Source organism: Tamandua tetradactyla, chromosome 5 (assembly GCF_023851605.1).
Source record: "Tamandua tetradactyla isolate mTamTet1 chromosome 5, mTamTet1.pri, whole genome shotgun sequence".
NCBI lineage: Eukaryota > Metazoa > Chordata > Mammalia > Pilosa > Myrmecophagidae > Tamandua > Tamandua tetradactyla.
Window position 1 is genome coordinate 184,639,965 of NC_135331.1, and position 13,877 is coordinate 184,653,841.

General features: G+C 37.9%; 1 protein-coding gene across 6 annotated transcripts in view; it reads right to left on the reverse strand.

Annotated features, from left to right (window-relative positions):
• TRDN (triadin) overlaps positions 1–13,877 on the reverse strand; it is a 435,680-nt gene that overhangs the window by 295,487 nt on the left and 126,316 nt on the right. For all 6 annotated transcript variants that reach the window (XM_077162803.1, XM_077162800.1, XM_077162799.1 and 3 more), the window contains exon 5: positions 12,673–12,732. In XM_077162803.1, coding sequence (XP_077018918.1) covers positions 12,673–12,732 — 60 coding nt within the window. The remainder of the gene's footprint in view (positions 1–12,672; positions 12,733–13,877) is intronic.

The window sequence follows — 13,877 nt, forward strand, 5'->3', positions numbered from 1 at the left end:
CTATCTTCTCTGCGGCAGACTCTAGGTTTCGTCTCTTAGCCTAACATCACCAAATGTCTGTGTCTCGTTTCATCTGTCTGCTCTCTATGTCAGATCTGAGCTCTCTCTATGCTTTCTGTCCTTTATTTTCTTCATAGAGGGCTCTACCAAAAGAATTGAAACCCACCTTGAATGGGTGGGTTATAGTTCCATGGAAACAATCGAATCAAAAGGTCCCAACCAATAATAAGTGTGCCCCTACAAGATTGGATTAGAAGAGCATGGGTTTTCTAGGGTGCATAAGTGTCCCCACAATGCCTTTGTCTCCTACAGATTCGTGCCCTCCACGTAGAATTCCCACACCCACATTTCTTCTACTTCATGCACTCTTTGAGTCCTGTTTCAAATGCTTTGCCCACTGTGGTTTCCCTTGATCTCCACTTATTCTATGCGTGAATTGTGCCATATATGCAATTCTATTTGTGTGATTAAACCATAATACTGTAATAGTTCATATGTCTGTCTCCCCTGTAGATGAAATCTCTTTAGGGGGTACATCATCTTATTTCACTTTTGCATCTCTAGTTCATTCTATAGTGTCTATCATTTAGTGAGCTCTAAATAAATAATTTTGAATAAATGAAGTTCTAAAATACTAAAAGAAGAGCTATTTCCATCTTCTAGTGAAAGTCTACATATTGATGATAAGTGTGTAATAGGACTGCGTGCTTCCAATCATTAGAATTTTTCTTTTAAACTTTATTTAGGTTAATTAAATAATCAAAACCTAGTGACAAACAGAAAGTAGAAGAAACCCTTAAGAACATATAGACATTATTTTTTTCTTTCCATTTGATGGCTCTTTTCTGTGTGTTTGATCTAATAAGTTCAATATAAATATCTCACAAAACGAGGGGAGAATATTGGCATCCACACACGACAATGGACAGCTTATTTTGGTTGATGGATCACTGTTAATTAACCTAAACACCAAAAGAAAATCTTGGCAGAAACAAAGCCTCTTTTAAAGTTTCTTTAGAGGAAACTAAGTTCATGTGGGATAAGCTGTACTTTTGGAACCCTGAATGGACAGACTCCCAGGAGATCACCTCATCTGCTCCTCTGCCTCTGTGAAGAAGCAGACCTCACCAACCTCAGGCAGCTGTGTGTCCATTCCAATAAAGGATCTGCAGACTGACATGCATGCAAGCATACAAGAAAAAATTAATTCAAAATCAAAATTGCAAGAGGTCTGAATTCAGAGTCAAATTAGCATATTAACGCTTCCTACCTGTTACCCTGGGGAAAATCTGGTTCTTTCCAGTCTAAATTTTGATTTCCAGATGCAGTACTGTATGACGGAACTTTATTATCCCTCTCAGAAATGGCACCATGATACTGCTTAATCAAACAGCTGGACGGTGTGCTCTAGGGAGCTGTTCAAAATGGCAGGCAGCCACAGAAGCTTCTTGGCCAGGAAACTTCAAACTTTGGGAAGATTGAGCTCAAATGCCAAACTTCGAAATATTTTTCAAAATGAATGCAACAATCAGTTACTGCTTTAATAATCCCTCTAAAATAAAAATAATCTGCTACAACGACAACATTTGCTTGTGCATCTTTTGCTTAGAACCTGCAAACAGGGGTTTTCGTATGGAAGAAAAAAATACCTTTCTTGACATCAGCCGAGTTTGACAAGTTATATCCTAGCCAGGACAGTTTTAGCTCAGGCAAAATAAGCCTTTGCACCTGCTAGGGCTTAATTTGTTTGTCATCCTTATTTACAAGAAACAAAAGTCCCTTCGGTATGCTGATAATTAAAAGCAAATGGAATCCACCAGTTGGAATGGCCCTGATGTTTGGCATCTGAGTTGGCAGGGTCCTGCTGTTCCCGCACTTGCCCAGAGCCTGACCTTTCCCTGACCAGAACATTCAGCTCAGCTCAACTCTGGAGGGCATCCCTTGTCTTCCCCATATGGTCCTTCCCCAGCACGAGCCAAGCTGGGCCCTGTGCTTTCACGGCGCCTGGCCCTGGCACTCTGCCAACCGGGCCCAGGGTCCTTTCTTAAATGTTTCAGAATTCACAGTGCCCCTGACCTCGGGTCCTCACCCTGCAAAGCCCCCTTAGGGGCTGAGCAGTTGACATTCCAGGGCCAGGTTTTTAGGCTTCTTCACTGCTTTTGGAGAGAAAATTGGAAGTTTGGATGCCAAAAATTTTTTAAGCACTGATTAGGATAGGCTGCTCTGTTTTTCAACTGATGGGCAACAAATAAAGTTAATTAAGCAAAATTCTGGAACTAGACTAGACTTCATAACTACTAGATGGAACTCATCTTTAATACCCAAACTGAAACAACTCATTCTGAGAAGACACATATTATGTGCAGGGGAAATTTCAGACGGAGGAGCAAGTAAAGATTAGTTTTGCTTCATACAAGACTGTGGAATGTGGTTACCTGCAACCTGTAATCTATTTTACTGATGTATTATTTTGACTGATTTCTCAACTACTCTGATTTCTGTCTGTTTATGTTTTGTTTCATAAGAATCTTATCACTGATGTAGTGTATAAATTTTAAAAATATGAACATTTCAGATGCCTTCATAAAATTCATATTCATCCATGTTTTAATACATCTGTTTTTATGAAAGAAGATGAGATACATTTATTTTGAAACCCTAAAATAAGCCAAAGTCTCTTTCATCCACCGCTGAGAGAAAATGCCAGATGTATCCTAGGTCAATGGGTAGGTTTGAATACCTGTGTTTCATTTTTTGGGGTAGCCAATTTGCAAAGTTTCATCTGTGTGATAAGACACGATGATCTATATGTTTTAGGGGCAATGATAAACTCAATAGAAAAGCATTTTTGAAGAGAGAAACAATCTCAAATATTTTATCAATTTTTCTTACAGGAAGATTTTATCATTTTAAATTTAATATAAGCACACAATAGCAGAGCCAGTAAGAATTTCAGAAGCTGACTAGCTTGAACTTCTTTGTTCATGGAAAAGAAAATAGACTCTTGAGAACCTTTGGTGGAGCTGGATGACAGCACGTTTTCTCCACTCCCACCACCCACCCCCGCCACCAAAACTAGGTTTCCAGGCCCAGTTCCAACTGTAACTTTGTCCTATGAGCCAGTGTGCTGACTGGATTCTCCAAGCGTGTTACCTGTAATCTATCCTTCCATGACATGCGCATTTCTTTTCATAATAAAATCATATTTATTTTCATATTGAAATGAAGATTTATTAATTACTCCATTACAAATCTCATCTGATACCGGTGGTTTAAATCATAAGATGGGTTTCTTAATTGCAAACTTTTAGTTTTGTTCTCAAATCCGATTTAATGGTAGGGGAAATTTCCCTTCCCCTGGAGCTGCAGCTCCACAGTAAGAATTGTAATCTCTTCCTCGTAAGGGAGCAGTCACTGTGGAAGAGACAATGTATGGCTTTGTGTGGAGCCCTTCTGTCCTCATTTTCCAGGTTTATCTTTCACAGCTGTCGGAGGGGAAAAGAAAATAATATTTTGTACTTTAAGGAGTCAATTAAGTACAGCTGAGAGCGAGCAGAAAAAAAGTTTATGCAATGCAGAAAGACAAGGTTATTTTGTGGGCTTTGAGAACATTTTATAAAGGGCTTCTGAGTATTTAGATACATTTTAATGTCCTGTCCTCCTTGCCTTTTGAAGTCACAACCAAAGCTAAAGCTCTTGTCAGCCTATGATTCCAGTGTGCAATTTCCCAGAAACTTAAGGAGTCCTTTTCCAGTCAATCAGTGTAACTTGTAAAGAACCTTTTCTGAAGACCTTCCTCTGACTTTGTATGTGTGATGCTAATTGGGTTTCTGTGGTGTCCTGTAACCAACTTCCTACCTGGCGCCTTATCTGCTGACTGAGCTCTAACCTAGTTCTTGTGTCTTCCATTCCAGATTCCGGTGCCCACTCCTTCCTCCAGCCTGCCCATTCCTCTAAGGCCTCACCAGCAGACTGCAGCTAGACTGGGAAACCGAGGCAGCTGGCTATCTCCCACAGACAGCATGTCTCCTTCAGGACGCTTTGTGGAGAACTCATCCCATAAACATATAACTGTATTTGCTTATTTTTATCTCTTCTTGGATGTGTCTTATTCTTCTTTGAATTTTTAGTGCCTGCATGGCGTTTGGCACAAAGTATGGGCTGGGAAAAATAAGGTGTAGTCTTGCCAAATGTTCGCTACAGTTTTCCACGTATGCCATCTCCTGCTCTGCCACCGCCATTCCCACTGGCTGGCCCACTCTGATGCTGGCACATGTCCTATGTCGGTGTACATTTCTGCCACATGCACTTCTTCTCCATTTACTGAGGTGGAGGCAGTGGTCACCTATGATCTGACTGCCTAGCAGACCCTCCCGAAGTCTAGGAGACCTCTTGGCAGAAGGGCTTTCATCTAGTTTTATGTTTATCACCAGGTTCTTTTCTTTCCTGGTTTGTTGCCTCCTATCAGTAAGTTGTTCACTTCATCGTTAAACAGAGGCTTATATGTAATCTCAAGCTGAACAAAGAAATTGCAACTGCAAAAGAAGTATAGCAATATATACAATAAGCAAACAACTACATAAGGAAAAATTTGATGAAAATGAAAAGCAAGCTAGTAGTTTTATGTGACTATTCGGATTGTGGTTAGTTGTTTTATTTTCCCTACATTTTACAAACTGTCCAAATTAATCTCTATTACTTTGATAATGTAATAAATTTTATTGCTTCAATATGTGTGTTTTCAGATTGTATCACAAATAATTTTTGTCTTCATCTGGCTCTCATTATCAAAGTCCTCAAATGTTTCTGACCAAATATATTTGACAGTATGATGGCCCAATTAAAACTGAGTCAGGATAGAGAGAGAAAGAGAAGGAGAGGGAGAGAGAGAAAAAAATGTCAAATGTAAAAATTGTCTATGGACCAGAGATTAGCAAGTAGAGAGAATGAATGGTTTGTTCATTAATTCATACATTATCTCAACATTTATTGAGTATGTTTTACATGCTGGGTACTTTGCTAGATGTTAAATGATTTCTAATTTAGAGCTGACAGGAACCTCAGAGACCATTGAGCCTGAATCTCTTTGATCATGGGGCAGAGCTGAACTACAACATATATGAAGACAAATACAGTTCCTGATCTCTGTGAGTTAAACAGATACACCCACAATTAAAACGTGGTGTTGAAATGCTGTAAGGGTGGAGCTCATATGGAGCAGTAACATGGAGTAAATGACTAGGTGTCCCCAGGGTGAGGGACAGCAGAGGAGGCCTCTTACAGAAACTGGCATTCCACCTGAGAATCAAAGAATGTGCAGAAATCAACCAAATAGCCACACAGGAAGGGGCTGCAGGCCAGAGGGCACAGTTCATGCAATGGCAGGCTTTTGAGACCACAGCAGGGCCCGCTCAGGGACTAACCAATAGTCTGCCTCCATCATGCGGGGTTGGTGGGTTCTGGAGTGCCAGGCTGGCCGGGTATGGGAAAGATACGCAGTAAAGTTCATGAAGCTAGAAATGTATAGGTATAAAACTGATCCTACAACGACGGCCTTATATATGTCCATCTGGGAAATGTGGCCTTTATCTCTTAGGCACTGCTACACTGTTGTGAGTTGAATTTAGTCCTCTGAAAAGACAGGTGCAAACCCTAACCTGCAGGTCCAAATATGACCATACTTGGAAACAGGGCCTTTGAAGAACTGATTAGCTAAAATGAGGCCAAGCTGAATGAGGGCAAGCCAATATGTCTGGCCTCCTTCTAAGGATAGGGAAATATGGACACTGACACAGACAGACTCCTGAAAAAGTCAAGTGAAGATGGAAGAGGTAAGGGTCAGAATGAGGCTTCTACATGCCTAGGAGCACCAAAGATTGCCAGCAAACACCAGAAGCTAGAAGAGGTAAGGAAACATTTCTCCTATAGGTCAGATAGACCACAGCCCTGCTGACCCCTTGATTTTGGATTTCTAACCTCCAGAATTGTGAGGCAACAGATTTCTGTTGTTTTAAGCCACTTAGCTTGCGGTAATTTCAGCAATCCTAGGAATCTAAGACAGAGGCCAACACATAGATTTAATTCAGAGAGTGGTATGATCCAGATGGATTTTGTGGGTTAGAGAAGAGAAATCCAAGGTCATTCACTATCATACTCTACTGGAGAGATGATTGTGGAGGAGAAAGCAGTGGGAGGAAGGAGGTGGAAGGAGAGTAAAATTATAGTGGAGAGAGAGTATGACAAGGGGTCCAGCAGGATTTGGTTTTGGTATTGAAAGAGGTCAGGAAGTCTAGGATAGGGATTGCAAACACAGAGGCCAGACAGGTAATCAAATATCCATTCCCGGGGTGATAAAGAGGGAGGAATGCAGACCGTGGTAACAGGAAGGGCAGACACCGCCTACATGCACCCAGGTGTGAGTTATTTTAAAGACTGGGCTGACCAAAGGAAACCTCTGTGGAATCTGCTTGAACTTTAGACTATCAGTTTAATCAACAGCGACCCTAATCCAGCTACTCATTGGAATCACAGTTTAGCTCCAACCTCAGTCCCATTGCCTCTCCCTAAAGGCGATAGCCCCATGATGGTGTCTGAGCATGACGCACTTTCTTAAGTTCTCCATCTGATTCTAAAGCGCAGTCAAAGTTGAGTTCCATGACCGGCAACAATGCTTCAATCACTCAGTGGGTGGTGATCCAACTAACAGGACGAAGATTAGAGAAGGATGGAGATATTTTGTGCAATACACGTACATCTGGGCTTTGAACACATTGAGTCAAAGAACTCTGTTAATTACCTGTGTGAGGTCAGATGAGAGTTGCAAGGGAGGGTCTGGAGACTTTCCAGACTCTACTTCAGCCTTTTCAATTATCAAAAGTAATTAACTGCATAGGATCCTAAATTGGTCAAGAGCTTTAATGAAATGTGAAGGGGTTATCTAATTAAGAAAATACTTGAGGAATACAGGACAATCTCAAGTTTTTTATTTCAGGTATATGTACATTAAGAATGAATTTTTAATGAGGAATTTGTATAATGATATCTTAAGGGAATTACGGCCGGAGAGTGGTCACACATTCTTTGTCCTACTTCCGATTTGACTAAGCTCTTCACATACCCTATCAGGGGGAAAAAAATCACTTGTTCCCTAAAAAAAATCTAAACTAAGAAGCTATTCTATTCAGCTCTGGCCTCCTAGATAATGAAACCTTGAATGTTTCCATTAACCTGCATTCCCTAACAATATTAACGTCACACTTTCTGTTGCTACGCTGATGTCATAAGATATATAAATATCTTTATCTTGACAACCACGTGAGAATGCTGTTCATTTTCCACCATGAACCGAATTTGTTAACACAGTAACCTTTGCCATTTTGTGTTTTTCCCCTCTATTTCATTATATTTTGTATTTAGTCATCATTCCATCTGAAGTCTGACTGACATACACTTTGTCAAGGAGATTTTTTTTCCCTTTCTAAGTACTTCTGTCTTGAAACATTCCTTTGATTTCAAGATGTTACTGGAGTAATTGGATATAATGGATTGAAGTTTATTTTACTGTTGAAGGCCTAAGAAACTGGATGACCTATTAGGACAGACTAAATAATGGCCTGCCAAAGGCTATTCATATCTTAATCTGTGGAGTTTGAATGGTACCTTATACAGCAAACCAGAAGCTGCAAGAGGCAAGGAACAGATAATGCCCAGAGCCCCTGAAGGAGCATTGCCTTTGATTTCAACACAGGGAAAATGATTTTGGATTTCTGGCCACCATTACTGTGAGAGAATAAATTACTCTTTTGGTAAGACACAAAGTTTGTGGTGATTTGTTACAGCAGCCATTGGGAACTGATGCAGCTATGACAAGGTATTTGGCATTTCGCTAGCGATCAGTACACTTCGGCCTCTTCAGCAGTCTTGTTAAGTCTAGAAATAGTGGAGGGGAGGCTCAGAGGAGATCACAATTCATGAAGTTTATGATGCTTGCCACGAGGTAAACGCTCAGAATTAGGCAAGTTAATGCGGCCATGCAGTACGCAGACCACTGGGGAATGGTGAAAATGGATTTCTAGTGATTTGTACATTTGCAGAATTGCAAGCAAAGCAGTCAGGTAGACTAGCAGGTATCAAGGTCCTAACCTCGGGAGGTCAGAGATGAATTCTAGATCCAACAGCTGTGAGTAAATTCTGTTATTAGAGATTCTGATATCAAAGAAACAAAAAGAAGAAAATAGGATATAGGCTGTAATGGGAAAGCTGCATGTTTTTAAATTATAGGAAACTGAGGTGGAATGTTGATTTTACAACTTACTAAATATGAAACACTGAGTAAGTCATTCAATTGGCAGGGGTAAATCTCAGTATTAAGTCGGATTTTGTCTGCCAAATTCAATTTTTCTGTGAGGATTAATGAGATATTAGTTATAAAATACTAAATATAGTTTGGAGACAGAGTAGATACTTCAATGATACTAATATTTAAGAAGGGAGGCACAAATAAAGGGGCGAAGTGACAGCAAACATAGTTTAGTGTTTGCTACAAAATTTTAGAATGACACATTTTAAATCCCTCTCATTTATGATCAGATGGATATCAAGTGGTACCAGATATAAAAAGACAAGTAGTGCAGACAAGAAACACAAGAGATTGTCATTTATCTCATCCTAAGAAATGATTAAGGGAACTAATTAGCTGATAGTTACTGAGTGTTTGAAATTTGCCTAAAAGTCTTCTAAGAATTTTATGTATATGAAATAATTTAATCCTTACAAGACTCTTATTATCTCCATTTTACAGATGAAGAAACAGAAGTAAAGAAAAGCTAACTAACTTATCCAAAGTCATGCCATCAGTAGTTGCTAGAGCTTGGATTTGAACTCAGATGACTTCATTCAATTCTATTCTAAAAGTAGGCCAACAGGATGGAGACATCTTTCCCGTCAAAACCCTACTCTGTTACTCTGTACTCCTCAATTGTTATTAAATGAGTTTGTTTGAGTGTGTCCCACAGGCCAGGGAAATTTTCCTCAACAATCATAACTAAGGTTTTTTATGTGTGGTAACTGATGCCAGTCTCTTATGAGTCGGTGTGTATGTTTCATTAAGATAATTTTTTGAACTTATGAAGTATGCTGGATTCCTAGGGCTGTCTTTAAAAAAGCACTGCAAACTTGGTGGCTCAAAAGGACAGAACTCTATTCTCTCACAATTCTGGAGCTAGAAGTTCCGAAAGCAAGGTGTCAGGAGGGCCATGTGCCCTCTGAAAGCTTTAGGGAAGAATCTTTCCTTGCCTCTTCCAGCTTCTGGTGTTTACCATCAGGCCTTGGGGTCCGATAGCACACAGCTGTAGTACTTCAGCCTTTGCCTTGGTTGCCACGTGGCCTTCTCCCCTGGGTCTGCCTGGGTACAGCTTCCCTCTTCTGAGAAGGATGCCAGGGATATTGGATTAGAGGCCACACAAATCCAGTTTGGCTTCATGTTAACTAATCACAACCTCAAAGATGCTATTTCCAGAGAGGGTCACATGCATAGGGATTAGGATTTGAATCTATCCTTTGTGGGGACACAAGCACAATTCAACCCATAAGACTTTGATTCTAAGGCTTTGAGCTCTAGAGAAGGCTGATCAACATTTCTGAATATTTAACAGCTGCTCTACATTCCACCATAGGCTTCTCTCCACTGAACTTACTCATGGGCTAGAGTTTAGATTGCCTTATCTACCTCCATCTGGCCATTGATTGAAACTTAAAGGATAGTCATGAATATATTCTAAAATATTAGACTTTGAATACAAGTGTATCCTACAAGATCATTCTGACATGTAAAAGTTTCATTAGAAACCATCACTCTAGAATGCATTTGGCCTTCTTCCAGGTAATTTCTAACAGAGAAAACTTCTCTGTGGCATTGACCACATTTGTAGGGTGAATGCATTTTGCCTGGTCACTAGGGGACATTTATATGAGCGACAGTCTATTAAATGGCATCTTGAGGCTGTTCTCTATTACTCTATTAATTCAATACAGGATCACAAATAGATTCATTATTCTGATTATTTCATAAAATAAATATCTACCTCCTTTAGGTGGGTCAAAAACAAGGTATATTTCAGTTTAAAGGTAAAATTTAACAAATATGTCAGAGATTATTTCTTAAGAACTAAAATAGTTAAATATGAATTAGAGAGCTGACCGGTTAGTTCTATGACACTGTTGCATTCTCCCCTAAGGGAAAACATTGAACCGAATAAACAGGGGGCTGGAGTAAAAATACAGTCATTTGACCGGATGAATTATAATCACCTACATAATGTGGATTATTACTAAAAAGTACCCAATTTTCTATGAAGAACAAGTAAGAACTGAAGCTGAATCTTTGACATGTAAAAAATGAAATGGTATATTTATATAGAATTACTTAGAAATATATGTTCTCTTGGATTTTGTATTCTCTGACTGTTTTTGTATTCTAGCTAACAATGATGTCATCTGGGTGTAGACTCCTAGGGATTTCCCAGTGACATCCACCTTCCTCAGACATTTTAAATACAACATGAGTTCCTTGAAGGAGAAAAAAAATCTTAGAACCTATAGGATATAATTAGATTACATCATTCCCAAATTGTTTATCTTCTCCCAAGACACTCTTACTTCAGCATAATGTATCTTTGTTGACTCAGACTGGCTTGTCTATAACTTTCACAGATAACAATTATCTTGGATACATTATGTTTTGTCTTATAAGAGTTCAAAATGATTTAATAGCAATTTAAATCCCTATCCATCATATATAGCAATAAATCTTATGGAATATGACATACAAAAACGTATTTATCTACACATGTGAACAGATATAAAACTGTATTTTCTTTTCACTCAACTACTTAGGAATAAAAAAGCAGACATTATTCTGTCTGGATTACAAGTTAGGAAACTAAGCAGTAAAATGAAACTTTTGTTCATATCCATGTAGGAAAATTGTACAAAAAAGAAACCCTCTCTAATACCTAAATCAGTATTGAAAAGCTGAAACTCTATTTTCTCTTTCTCGAGTAATAGTCATTATCCAAAACTAAATTTGGTCTCTCCAGGAAATATATTCAGATTACTGATCTCTAGCCCAGCCTTTGAGAAGTGTATTTTAAGCTTCAGCTGATTCACTGTTTTAATTATGCAAGACTCACTAGTTTAATAAGCCCACTCTCCAGCCCACTGCTCAAAATCTTCGACAGCAGGATACTAATAGAGCCGGGTCCAAAATGCAAATGGTGCCATCTGCATCTCCACATCCACTCCAGCAGCACTGCTAGTAAGTATTCTGCAAGAGAATCCTTCAGAGACCCCAGTCCTGTGAAATCAGCTAAGTTTTTTCATGTACCTCCACCTGTTAGAAACACATAACCAGTCCAGGCACGGTTAAATTAGCCAAACCGGGCCCAAGAGCTATTCAGATTTCCCTGACCATAGGAACTGAGAACCAAAAAAGGAAAGGGAACCGCAAGAAGCCATTATTTCCCTAAGTACAAATAAAAATAGGTTTCAATTCAATAAGTTTCAATGTGCTAATTGTATAAGGCTGGCTGAGCAATCTGGAAAGAACTCAAACATTAGGATTAAAGGCAAAATATTAAAGACAAACCTGAATTGCTCACAAAAATGATGTATGTGAAATATATTAAAAGCACGACACTGAAAAATAAATTCATAAGTTGGTGTGATTAAAGTTAATCAGAAATTACATTGATTCGACACTTTACTATATGAGCCTATGGTATTTACTGTAGGTGACTGCGTTAGACAGTTTTGCACATAATAGTAAATATTGGGCAGCACTCCAAATCTGAACCTGGAAGATTTATGATTCTTTCATTTTCCCTCTGTAACGCACAAACATGATGAAGATGAGATTTTTATTTTTGCCTGGTTCATCCAAAATCATGCGTGACTGACCCTTCGGTGAAACATGGGCATATTAAAAAAAGAGGTCAGTTTCACATGTTTTGTGTCCTACAACTACGCGTTTCTTTAAAGTTTTGTGACTACAGGTCCCACCTCCCCAAAAGCAATGCTTTTAAATGAAAAAGGCAGTGCTGACCGTTACTTATATGCCTTTAATGCAAGATTGCAGTTCCTGGATTCAGTTCAGTTTAAAGGTAAATCCGGTTTTGTGTTGTCACTGCTCACCCACCCGAAATGTTGTGCAAGGAAGCTGTGGGATCTTGGCACCTGCAGTTAGTAGAATGACTCTGCACTCCTATTCAAAATATTTTTAAAAGTATTGCATGGCATGAAAAATTCAGGTTAAAAAATTGAAAGCTGATTTAGTAGAGTAACTCACTAAAAGAAGAAAGATTATTTTCTCAGTAATAAAAAATATTTTGCTTTCTTAAGTAAAAAGCTACTGTAAGTTTTTGAATTATTTTTATTTTAAATAATTTAAAGATAGTAATACATTTTGAAGTTAGTTTGATTCTAATCATTAAATAATGAAATGTTTTTATGACTTTATGCCTTAAGTGAATTGAGGATTTAAGGTACTTATTTAAACACTATAAAATTTTTTAAAAGAGAACAGTCAATATCAAAAATTTTCTTTCTCCCATATATATTCATAAAAGTATGCGTCCTAAGTAAAAGTAAGAATAGACAAAAAAGTTAAACATTTACCTTTAGATTGTATTTTCCTTTCAGGTTTATCCAGCTTTTCAGTCTTCTCTTTGTGTATTTCTAGGGAAAAAGAGATTTTATCATTTAAAAACTCTTTGAAACAGTGTAAAATTTAAACTGTAACCTGACCTAAACTTTATCATTTCAACATAAAGTCCAAAACATAACATTAAACAATTAATCTTACAGGTATCTAAAAGGAAACAGTGTTTGTAACATTTCACTACATATATCTCTTATCATTTAATAGGGGTAAAGGAAAAAAATTGAAGTCATTTCAAAATTAGAGTTATTTGAACAAGCTTCAAAACTTACAGTGAAAGAGATATGTTGTCACCTTATTCAGTGCTAAAATTGATCACAAACTATAATTATGTTTTATTTCAATTACTCTCAATATAAGTTAAGAATCCTTAATAAGAATGCAATTTACATTTAAGAAGATTTTGTTTTTACATGTTAAATTGAGAATTTGTGAAATGAACTGTAACAACTATCTAATAGGAAATAAATCTCAGAAGTATTGACTCTAAGCTATGTTTATAATCAGTATTTGGCATTGCTTTAACCAATAATTACTGTAAGCAGATACAGCACATTTTATGGGAAAAGTTGGTTGCATATTTTTCCTAGATATCATGTTTTAATGAACATATTCAATTTGCTGCTAGCTTTAGTACACATGCATGGCTAAAACATAAAAAAATGAACTTAATTCTGGATTTGCAGTAATTTAGATTGAAGTAAATTTGAGATTAGAGTTACAAATATGATTACTAACTCTGAAAAGTAACTTCACCTTAAATATCATGGTTTTTCTTAGAATAATGCTGAGGGTTAGTTATTTATTTATCACAATTTTATTCCACAGTCCAGTTGTACATTTTTATTTGCATTTTTGTATATTTTGTATTTTTGCTCACTAAATCAAGACCAACCATAGGAAAACCATAAATACCAACCATAGGAAAACCATAAATATTTTCAGCAAAGGTAGTTACCTTTCATTCATCATGACAACAATAGAAAGACCTCTTTGAAGACTTCCTTGCCTCATTTTTCCTTTAAGCAGCTACCTTATTATGTCAGGGCCATCCTCTACCCTTACCCCTTTTCGGAGTTTGACTCCACCCTAAGGTGATTCCACTACAGAGAATATGGCAACTGAGATGCAAAGAGCTAAGATACTCAGTCACATTCTTGGA